General features: G+C 41.7%; 1 protein-coding gene across 1 annotated transcript in view; it reads right to left on the bottom strand.

Moving 5' to 3' along the window:
- LOC137646436 (sortilin-related receptor-like) overlaps positions 1–4927 on the bottom strand; it is a 251017-nt gene extending 246090 nt beyond the window's left edge. The window contains exon 1 of the mRNA XM_068379536.1: positions 4226–4927. Within this exon, the coding sequence (XP_068235637.1) occupies positions 4226–4546 (321 nt within the window). The 5' untranslated portion in view covers positions 4547–4927. The remainder of the gene's footprint in view (positions 1–4225) is intronic.
- Positions 4928–12482: the final 7555 nt, after the last annotated feature.

Below are 12482 nucleotides of genomic sequence, written 5' to 3'. Positions count from 1 at the left end.
TGTACTTTTTATATATTGTGTAAAACTTATATGGAAAAATTATTTAAAATACGTATGGAAATATCTAGCATTGCTATCGTTAGTAGTGTCACCGTACCATTGGTAACTCTGTGTACCATACGTCAACGTTGGTAACACTGTGTATCATTGGTAACGTTGCTAATGTTATCGTTCGCAGTACATCCGTAAGGGAAGTGACACCGTTGAACAAGTGCTTATATTTAAATATTTTAACACAACATATATGACAACAGTGATTATATTGAACCATTTTAACAGAAAATATATGTTTTCCTGTAGAAAATAATGTGATTTAACCAGTTTTCACTTTCATTTCATCCGTAATATCAGCAACCAATTCGGCAACTTAAAGTTAACCGAACTGGTTGATCTGTTTGTTTGAGGTTGAAATGAACGTCCAATTCGGTTAAATCACGTTATTTACTATAGGAAAACATATTTTCTGTTCGAAATCACACCCTGTAATACAATACAAATTTAACATTTTCAGTTCGAAATCACACCTTGTAATACCCCACAACGGTATTATTGTGGTGTATTACAGGGCAATGTAACCTAGGAAAAAACTACTTGTTCTGATAGAAAAAATTACGCTCTCTCCGAAAATGACACTCGTTTCCGTCGCAAATGAATAGTTTCAGAAATATTTATACATCTATATCCTACGATAATGGGGGACCCCCAGTGGGAACTCGGGGTTTTGGGTGGGGAAAACATACTGGGGAAACGATATATAATCGTAAAACAAGCCTTTTCTTCTCTATACATTACCTTCTTGAATTTATAATAAACAGAGGAAAATACAAAACAGTATAGGCTAGCTGTAAAAACTTTGGAGGCGCCGTTGCAAAGACTATGTCTCATGAAAAAATACAGTAACCAGTGCTGCCAACGTGTAATGTAGATCAAATGTTAACGTGTCATGCTAACATTAGCAGTGTTTTTCATTTAATTTCTCATTCTACTTGCCCCTTGTAGACGCTCTTGTACGTACGTTTGTACATGGCAGGTTTCAACTTTCTGCGCTAAAACCCCGCCTCCCTGCGCAGAGACTTTTCCTCCACCAATAGGATTTCTTCTTCTCTAATCATGAAATGTAAGTATGCGTCTCTCTACCAGCTCTGTTCAAGTCTATTACTTGATTAGTTATGTAATACCCTCATATACATATTACGTTTGACCCCAGTATTACTAGTTTTATTATCCGATACCTTATAAAATCACCTCATTTTATATACCCATCAAATATTATTTATCATACATTCCATTTTATCTTCATACAGTATATTACTTTTATACATTTTGTTATTACCTTGTCACTCCCAGATTTCACATAAATAGCCTACTTGCTCTGGATAAGTTTCCCATTGTGTTCATTCATGTTTACTCTCTAGACTCCGTTGCTTTTCTGTTAACCAATCACGAACCCATATGTAAGTAAAGTTTGCACAGGGGGGTTAATATTTCCCTACCCCCCCCCTTTCAACAAGCCCTTTTCCGTGGAAACCTTTGCCCAAGTCAGGTCTTTGTTAGTTCAAGTGACGTCTTTTGCGTATTTTACGATCTAAGTATTAGAAAATTGTAACGTCTTCAGTAATACATACTTGAAACTATTCTGGTGTATTCCAATGTTGATAATTTTCTTAAATCACGTAATGTAATATACAAACGGGATGTGTGTAGGATGGCGGCCACCTGCATGTATGATAGCGGCCGCCTTATTTTCAACTTTATCGGAAACTTGTATAGAATATTAACTGTTCAGAATGTTATAAATATCCAGGGTAAGTACTTACTATACCGATATACAAAGATTTTGAAAACCATCTAATTCGACGTGAAATTTATAAGTCGAACGAGCTCTGTACCTTGCCACGCAGTTTCTCGCTCCCATAGTTCCTAGAATTCCCTATAGATGACGTTCTGATCGAATCAACAGCGCCATAGCGGCGGAATTCTGAATTATTAATCGGCCGCGGCAATTTGAAACGACCCAATGGGACCCCACTTGACCTGGGGATTAACTAGGATTAACTTTTTCACCCAATCATAACTCATTTTTTCTAAAAATTCAAATACGGAAACGGGAGCACCCATCGAGGGTCGGAAATGCTCATTCTTTACCAACGCGGCGCGATGGCAACTAACCAGTGTGTAGATACTTGTGAATCTTTTTTCAATTCAGTCAATCCTAGTATGTTGAGGATTATGAACTTTACAACAAGTGCTGAGTTTACAAAATATTTATATAAAATGGGACTTTTAGGCGACTTTTCCGGCATTTGTGCAAAATGTCATATAGGTGAAATGCGCTACAAGTATGATGGAAAATCGGCGAATAGTGGAAAAGCTAAGTTTTTTTGGCGTTGTTCATATAGTTATTGCCGAAAGAAGATCGCCCCTAACCACGGTAGCTTTTTTTCACGATCAAGGTACCGTACGAAGATGTGTTTGTTATATTAGCAAGTTTTATTTATGGTTTTTCTCAGAACCAGATTCTCCCTATGTACAAAAAGTTTGCCTCTCACACACTAGTTGATTGGTACAACTTCTGTCGCGACGTGTGTGCGGACATCTTAGTGATGGACAGTAAAAAAATTGGCGGACCAGGACATATCGTCGAGATAGACGAGAGTAAATTCGGAATAAGTAGGGGGCCGTTGTAGAGGTTACGAATAAACCCGCAAGCTGAACAGGAAATAATGTAAGTACAACCCTCTCCGTTTCTGGTTTGTGTGATCGCGGCCACATGTATGCATGACGTCGGCCGATTAAGAATAGGCAAGTGTAAGGGGGGTCGCAGGGGGGCGGTAGCCCCCCCTTTTAGGTGTTTAAGAATAATTATACGGCTATGTACGGGGGGTCGCAGGGGGGCGTTAGCCCCCCCGTTAAGGAGAGACACGTGTTGTAGGTAAGGTTAGGTGGGCCCATTCAAGTTAGGCAGTGTTCTATTCTAGAGTTTTGGCAGAACATTCTGTTGTAGAACAACGGCCACGTCTTACGAAGGGTTAGAGAAATTCCCGTTTTCTATGTCCGCGGGAGGACCTGGCCGCTGATCTACAAAGGCTCCATACAAACTTTTACAGTGTTCCAAGTGCAGTGCTAATCTAAGGCAAAACACTTAAGACACCACAGACTCAGTCACAACATCCCCGTGACCCCTAAGTTAAGACGTCACGGTCATAAAAGGAAATCATTAATTTCTTTAACTTTAATGTGTTAAGTTTTATCATATTTTGTTAAGAGTGCAAAGCTCATCATTACCAATTGCCAATGCATACGAGGGTGATGTTTTATTTTCCTGTGATCGTAAGTGAGGAACAAGCACCATTATATTTAACGTTGGTAATGTTAGCGTGCGCAGCTCAACATTATCGCTTGCCAGTACATACGAGCTTGATGTTTTATTTTCATGCAAGCGAAGTGAGCTAATGGCGAAACAAGAACCGTTATATATAATGTTATCGTAACAGTACTAACGTTACCGTAACGTGAGTGAAGTGATATAAAGGTCATTATAATGGGTTTGTGACCAGGGAACCCCTAGGTTAGGTTAGGTGGGTTTGATAGGTTCTGTGCCCTTTTTGTACTTTTATATATATATTGTGTAAAGGGAATATGGAGAAATTCTTGAAAATACACGTTAATATTACCGTATCATTGCTAACGTTAGTAATGCCACCACAACGTTGGTAATGCTGTGTATCACCGTAACGTCGGTAACGCTGTGTATCGTTGGTAACGTTGCTAATATCGTTCGCAGTACATACGTGAGTGGAGTGACACCGAATTTGAACCAGTGCTTATATTTAAATATTTTAACACAACATATATGACAACATTGATTAAATTTAATGATGGTTATTTGGTTTCATTGTAGTGTATTACAGGGCAATATAATCGCGTTATTTTCTCTAGGAAAACATATATTTTCTGTTCGAAATCACACCTTGTAATACAATACAAATTTACCCATATTTATGTTTTCCTGTAGAAAATAACGTGATTTTACCGGTTTCCACATTCATTTAATCCGTAATAACAGTAACCAGTTCGGCAACTTTAAGTTAGTCGAATTGGTTGATCTGTTTATTTGCGGTTGAAATGAAGGTCAAATTCGGTTAAATCGTGTTATTTTCTCAAGGAAAACATATATTTTCTGTTCGAAATCACACCCTGTAATACAATACAAATTAACCCTCACCTTAACGATATCTGGTACTCTATCCTTTTTCCCATCGTCATGTGATCCTGTTGTGTCCCGTTTGGGTCGCAACAGTGGGGGTACACCAGCAGCATTATTATTTGTCGGCACTGAACTGGCACTACTTTGGCCCTTGACAACACCATCTGAGGCAGGTGTTGAAATTACAATTGGCTCTGATCTCTTCTTCCGAGCAACACTGATATATCTACTAGGACTTCCATATCTTTCAGTAGTGTTTACAAGGCCAATCAACGTACACACAAGTATTATCGTTAACAGGAAATTGTAAACGGCTGCTCTCTCACGTAGAGCAGCCATGTTTACAATTTTTTTCCTACGTATAAACAATGACGTTCTCTGCTGTATGAAACAAGGGTGTTAAGTTATTCACATTAACTACGTTGATAACTTCACTTATGTTCGATTTAAGGGTCTATGTTCGGCAAAAAATTGTTACCGACGGGAATAATTTGGATAATTTCTAAGGCAAACCCATAAGCGGTGGCAAACGAAGACCTATACGCTAACTGCAGCGGCCCAGTCAGTCAGTCGACTACTTATCAGCTGCCGTGTAGTGTAGTAGTATATATTCCACTCCACTTGCTTATGAGTTTGACAGTGACTTCCTCGCTTATTTTGTTTGTCTTTTATATATTTTGAGCTCTTCGTTATTCAAACACTTTTCGAGGATTAAATCATCGTAATCTTTACTGAATAAAGTTTGTTAGATTTGATCCCATGACGTACAAGCAATCATTATTCAGTACCGAAAGTAGGAAATATTTTCGTTATTTATCGTACACAGGCAACAATATATCTGTCATCTTCACGTGACCTGAAAGTATAACATCCCAGCTTTGCATTACATACAAACATCTTTTTAATTATCAATAGTAGCTACTGTTGGTGATTTTATTTAAACATATATGCAGGTGTGCTGTGTTTTAACACTTACTTAATGAGGTTGTATACAATGCAGTTGTTATTTGCAGCCTTATTATTTATTGTTATTAGCCTACTGTACATTGAATGTAATTATGAATGATGAAAAAGTGTGAATTTGCTTTCATGTTCAGTGACAAGTATGTGATAGAAACAAAACGCGTATATTGTACTTTGTACACATTTAACAGCGGACCGATACCCTTATCAGAACGTGGCCCCATATATAGGACAATTTAATGGCCAATGTCACATCCATACATTCTTTTTATTATAATTTATATATGAAAGGTCTGTTTGATGATGTCACTGTTCTTAAGATATATTATTTCAATTGTTCACTATTTCTCATATAGCTTATTTATTCCCTTATTTTCCTGTTGGAGCCTTTTGGGCTTATAGCATCCTACTTTGCCAAATAAGGTCTTATCTTAGATGATAATAATAATAATAATAATAATAATAATAATAATAATATGTTGTTGTTGTTGCATTACCATGCTCAGAATGTTGGTGTGATCAGGATCTTTCTCTTTTCTGGGGAGTTATTATTATTATTATTTGCTAAGCTACACCCCTAGTTGGTAAAGCAGGATGCTATAAGCCAAGTGGCTCCAACAGGGAAAATAGCCTAGTGGGGAAGGGAAACAAGGAAAAATAAAATATTTTGAGAACAGTAACAACACATAAATAAATAACTCCTATATAAGCTATAAAAACTTTAACATAACAAGAGGAATAGAAATAAGATAGAATAGTGTCCCCAAGTGTACCCTCAAGCAAGAGAACTCTAACCCAAGACAGTGGAAGACCATAGTACAGAGGATAAGGCGCTACTCATGACTAGAGAAAAATGGTTTGAGTATGGAGCGGCCTACTCCTAGGAGAGCTGCTCACCATAGCTAGAGTCTCTTCTACCCTTACCAAGAGGAAAGTGGCCACTGAACAATAATAGCGCAGTAACCCCTTGGGTGAAGAAGAATTATTTAGTAATTTCGGTGTTGTCAGGTGCATGAGGACAGAGAAGAAAATGTAAAGTATTGTCTGGCCAGTCAAAGCACCCCATAACTCTCTAGCGATAGTATCCCAACGGGTGACTGGTGCCCTAGCCAACCTACAATCTACTTGGGCCTTTAGTGTATAAATTCAGGATTGATCTGTACAAGGGATCTAAGGCAGTGTCGTGAATTTCATTTCGACAAATATATATTAAGTTCTAAGCCAGATGTTAAGGGCGGATAGCAAGCTCTTGAAGAGGTAAGACTCCCAAAACCCTCCAGGAATCAACAAAATACAGCTACACTTTAACAATTTTATTGAAAAAATAGTTATTTAAAAAGGGAATAACATAACAAAACATTTACACAGCATACTAAATGAAATATCTGACTTGAAATAATCTCACGTGCTTGCAAAAACACTAAGTCCACATCGAACTCAAAATAAGAAAAAATGCACACAATTTCAGCAATATGCCTTGGTAGTCCACATACCAAGGCTTTCTAACGTAATTTAATGAATAACACTGATCCCAAATCACAAGGATCAGCTAAATATACAAAGATACAAGTCTCACATAACACTGCAAAAACTATAGGGAAACCGACCTAGTTATAAAAGGAGTAGAGACATAACAATTTGAGACCACTTACTTGGACTGGGGATATTAGGCAAAAGAGAACGATCTGAGCTCCGTAGCTCCGACGAAAACTCTGATTTCCCGCGCTGACTAATGGGTCCTTGGCAAAGGGGAAGGAATTCTTACCTTATTCATTTATAAGGGGTTGTTTAAGCTTCTTTATTTGCCACAAGACTAAGAAACTGTTAAAGTTTTACTTTAAATACAAATGGGGGTTTAATGATTCGGCTGAAGGCCATAATTTGCCGTAATCCACCAGCTTAGGGAGTCCTTGACTCTAAACATATACATAGGATATTTTCATTGTGGTACAGTAAAATGACATTTCATTCGTGAATCATAAATTACAAATACTCAATTTCTTTAACATCCGCTCCTTCCTTACCAGGTGGTTAATCTTTAGGCCCTAATACCATCTCGTATTAGACCATAGTCATTCGTCTCAACGCCCGCGAGTTCTTCCAGCCTTCCCTCAATTTAACGTAACGTTTGTGGAGTTAAATGGCGGGACTTTCGAATGATCAGTTCGAAATTCCTGACATCCACCACACCCGAAATAAAGGGGCGGTGATACGTCGGTCAATTAGGCAAGACTGGACTCGGGGGGGGGGGGGGAATAACTACACCAAGACTCTGTTAGGCTCGCTGCGTAGCGCTCCACAACGACTCTAACAGAGCATACACAATGTACAGCATACAGCAATGTTACCCCGGGGCAATTAGCTCTTACATGTGTACACAGAAATAATAAAACAAAATGTACCTCGACAGAGGATACATACAACAGTCCAAATGGAAAGGCAATTAGGCAATGGGCCTATGACAAATCATAATTTTGTGCATTTGCACATAAGAATAGCAATAGAAATGTATTCATAATACATACAACGATTCAAATGGAAAGGCAATTAGGCAATGGGCCTAAGACAAATCATAATTTTGTGTATTTGTACATGAGAATAGCAATAGAAATGTATTCATAATACATACAACAATTCAAATGGAAAGGCAATTAGGCAATGGGCCTAAGACAAATTATCTTGTCTTGCATTTGTACATGAAAATAGCAATAGAAATGTATTCATACGTAATACATAAAACAATTCGATCATAAGGCAATCTGCCTTTAATCACATTAATCGAATCACTCTTCTCGCACTGCCACATATAGGCTATTACTTTAGGGAGAACAAGAGGGAGGGGCCTGGTTCTGTACAACGCTCGGTCTGTAAGTACGAGAGACCATCCCGTCCCCGTTCCCCACACCCGACGCACTTCCAACTTCTGTGGATCCATGCACACCTACAATCTCTTCACTCCACCCTCCCTACCTACCAGATAGGACACTCCCTTTTTCACTCACTGTTTGCAGCTACGCCTTATATATCGTCACTTCTTAGCAGAGGGTCCATCAGTTCTCGCTGCTTCGCGGCAGCCCTTCTCAATGGGCGTGCAGAACGTCCTTGTGCGTCCGTCTGCTTCGATTCTGTTTCACTTTCACTTCTCTCACTAACCGCATCGTTCTCACCTTTATCGTCGCTGTTGAAGGTTCCTGTGGCTGGTTGTTGAGTTGTCATAGCCGGAGCCATTTCCTGGTTGTCCCCAGAAGTCTCAACAATCCCTGGCATTCCTGCTGTCGAACTGTACGCGCCCTCTTCTCCATCGTCGTCTTCTTCACTATCATCCTCAGAGGGGGCAATTTCCAGGGGAACCAGGTGGCTGACAGCTCGCAGTGACTCGACACCCTCGAACAACACTTTGGCCGAACGCACGACTCCGTCGTCGTCAGGATACGTCTCCACAACACGTCCAAGAGGCCACGTAGCTCTTTTTTATTTTCTTGTTTTACCAGCACAACGTCTCCAGGGTGCAGCTTGGAGGGTTCCCCAGACCGACAGTCGTGCCGGGCTCTCAAGGCACTCAAATATTCCCTTCTCCACCTCTCTCGGAAGGCTTTCAAAGAGTCTGTCAGTTTTAGGTAGCGATCACGTAGCCTCCGGGAGGTGAAGGTCGCGTTGAGGTGGTCGTCCGGCAAGATCGGTGCCATGAGGTGGACTGGGTGTCCTCTCAGCAAATAGGAGGGGGTGAGGACTTCATCCTCGCACTTGTCGCCGCTGTACATAAGCGGCCGATTATTCACCACTGCTTCTGCTTCTTTCACAAGGGTTAGTACGTGGACGTCCGGTAGGTACTTCTTTCCGAGAGCTATCTGGAGGGTCCGTTTCGTTACCCCTATCAGACGCTCAAAGAACCCACCTTTCCAAGGTGCACAGGGCGTCTGAAATTGCCACTTTATGCCCGTTTTCCTCAAGAACTGCTGGACTTCATCTTCTCCGTAGAGTCCCTGAAGGAGGTGGCTGGCAGTTTTGAAAGTCTGGTGGTTATCAGACGTGATGAACTGCGGGGCACCGTGGGTGGCGCTAAACCGTCTTAGGGCTAATACGAATTCTTCCGCTTCCAGGGAGGAGCAGAAATCGAGGTACACGGCCCTGCTAGCCATACATGTCACGATCAGTATGTAGCCCGGCCGCGTTTCAGTCTGTATGGCCGCTGTGTGGTCCACTCCGACTACTGTAAAGGGTTTTGTGAGAGTGGTCCTCTCCTTCGGTAGACGGGACGGTGGTGGCTGTCTCAACAGAGGCTGGAAGGCTCTCAAACATTCTGGACATTGTCGCACGGTTCGCTTCGCAATGGAACGTAGACCCGCCACCCAGCATTTCTGTCGAAAGATACCCGTTAGTGTATTCACCCCACAATGCAAGTGCAAACGGTGTAAATAACTTAAATAAATCCTGACTAAATGCCCTTTGGCTGGCAAGAGAACTAACTGATTAGTTTCCTCTACTTGGGACACTCGTCCCCTAGTACAAATAAGACTATCTATTAATACTAGATTCAATTGTCTGACAAAATTAGCAACTTCACGAGGGGGTCTGACTCCGCCCTCTAAGTAAGCATAAACTGTAGGCAAATAATGTTTTTGCTCTAGTTGGACAACAATACTGAACGGATGCCGTTCTATTTTTGTAAACCTTTTGATTACTTCAACAACTCTCAACAAGAATTGGAATTCTACTTCCCTTTGCAGAATTTCCCATATCTCGCCTGGGGTGGGGAGGACTCATTTCCTCCCTCAGTTCTTGCACCGCCGCTACTGTAGTTTATTCCTGGGTTGGATCTTCCTCCTTGCAAGGAACAGGCTTTCCCGTGGTCCTGAGGAATTCTGGACCGTTCCTCCACAGGGAGTTATCTAGCAGTTGTTGCGTCGTTGCACCTCTGGACAGGACATCAGCAGGGTTCTGTTTACTGGGGACATGTATCAAACTGAATCGACAAACCTGCTGAAGAAAAACAATCTCCACCACTCTGTTAGATATAAAGACGTTTTTGTGGTCCTTGGCCTCGGGAGATGCTACCCATGCCAACGTGACCTTACTGTTTGTCCATATGACTATCTCTCATGGTTCTATCAGCTCTTCGAGGGTCTTTGCTAATATGCTGCCTAGCAACAATGCTAGCAGTTCTAGCTTGGGAATCGTTAATTTGTTCATTCCCTTCGGAGTGATCCTCATTTTACTAGTTATTAGGTTTACCTGATTGCAGTCGTCCCTGGTATATGCCACTGCGCCGTATGCCTTACTGCTGGCATCGGTGAATACATGGAGTTCTAAACCTTTCCTACCTAGTGTTCTTGGAAAAGTGATTTCGCTCACCGCTTTCAAATCACTCAACAACTCACTCACTTCTCTAGCTTTTCATCCTGTCAACACATCATCCCAACCCACGTCATCCTCCCATAGTTGTTGGAGGAAAAGTTTTCCTCTTACAAACAATGGGCTTATCAAACCTATCGGATCGTAAATTGAGACCAACAGGGAAAGTACCCTACGCTTCGTAGGCACCCATCCCTCCCCCAACTCACAGATTCTCTTGCTTTCTTTCACACACAATCTGTCTACGTCCCGGGCGCAACGCAGCCCAAGCACGTTCACACTCACAGGCTCTCTCCTCTCTTTCTCGCTATTAAAGGTCAAGTGATTGGACGCCCACCCTTCTAAAGGCATACCCGCCCCTGTTAAGATGTTATTGACAGACTCATGCTCTTGCCTCATGCTCTCCAGATTTTCGAAAGTGGCCAGATAATTATCCACATAAAAAGACTTCACCAAATCTGGCCTACCTTCCCCTTTGAAATGATAATTTAACACTTGTTGTAACAAAAATGGACTTGCCGTGATGCCGAACACCACGACTCTAAAGGCGAAGGTAAGCGCTCGACCTGCTGCCTCGCGCCACAGAAATCGTGTGTATTTGGCATCACGAGGATCCAACAAGACACGATGGAAGGCTTTGCTGATGTCAGCTAACATGGCATATTGGTTCAACCTAAACCTTATGATCAAATGATACGCTAATTCTACTAAATTAGGGCCAGGTAAGAGACATTCATTCAATGACTTACTACCCTTTGATTTCGCCGAGGCATTGAACACGATTCTAAGGGGGGTGGTGCGGCTATCTTTCCTGATTCCAAAGTGCGGCATATAATAACCTTCCACCTTGGGTTCTTTCACTTCAGATATAAAACCCGCTTCAATATATTTATCTATCACTCCCTGGTATTGATCAAAATATTCCCTGTCCTTCCTGAATTTAGTTTGCAACGACTAACTGCGCTACAGCGTTTCGATAGTTTGTATCTGGCCTAGCATCCGACCCGAATGGTAGGCTAACCTGATATCCCTCAGGCCTTTTCACAACACTTTGCGACACCTTTCGCATGGCTTCCGCCTCGCGAACAGTGTATTGCTCAGATGGGGCGATGCCAACACGGTCCAAAAGCCACCATTCATCTACGTCAAACTGATATGGTTCGTTCATGATTTTGCACACTCTAAGCGTTCTTACCTGTTCAATCTTTTCCCCCTGCAATAGCCACTGCGGCACCTTCCCATATGGGGACATACCATTATGGGTCAGGAAAAGATTGATCCCATCCACTTTCTCGATGCCTATAATAAAGTAGCTAAAATAATCAGCCCCTACTAATATGTGGACATTTTTCAGTATATCGGACTGGTTTGCTGGATCGGCTAACGTGACTCCCTTCCTCAACAGATGCTGTCTGACCTTTACATAACCAGCGTTATGTATTGGGACGTCTACGTTTTCGTGTGCCACTAGCTTCATTCGCATGGTTCTTTTTCCCATCTCAACCCTACAACTCACTACATTGTACTGTCCACTTATTTCCGCGGAGCCAAATGGAGCTATATTCAATGACACTCGTCCTACCAACGGTAGGCCTCATTGACTCGCGATTTTGGCCGATATGAAGCTCCTTTGGCTCCAGGAGTCGAGGAATAGGCGGACTTGCTTGCTACCTTGTTTCTGATAGATTTCTGCCATAGCCGTTGGCAAGAGGGTGCATGGGAGGTCTACGTCAGACTTCTGTGCAATCTTTGCGCTTTTGCATGGTTTAGATTCCACTTTAGCCTTGGATGGACGGGGGGCAGTTTCGTGCTGTGTAGGCGTCGCATTCACTACGGGGCGGGACGTTGTTGATTGACTATTGCTACTATTGGGGATAGATTGCGGTCGTCTTCCCGCATTGTAATCATCGCAAATTGCCGTGTGGTGGTTGGCATTACAAATTTTGCAAGAACTTGGGAC

The sequence above is a fragment of the Palaemon carinicauda genome, chromosome 9 (genome assembly GCF_036898095.1).
Source record: "Palaemon carinicauda isolate YSFRI2023 chromosome 9, ASM3689809v2, whole genome shotgun sequence".
In the NCBI taxonomy this organism is placed as follows: domain Eukaryota; kingdom Metazoa; phylum Arthropoda; class Malacostraca; order Decapoda; family Palaemonidae; genus Palaemon; species Palaemon carinicauda.
The sequence above is the reverse complement of the archived record's forward strand: the minus strand, read 5'-3'. Positions and strand labels throughout refer to the sequence as shown.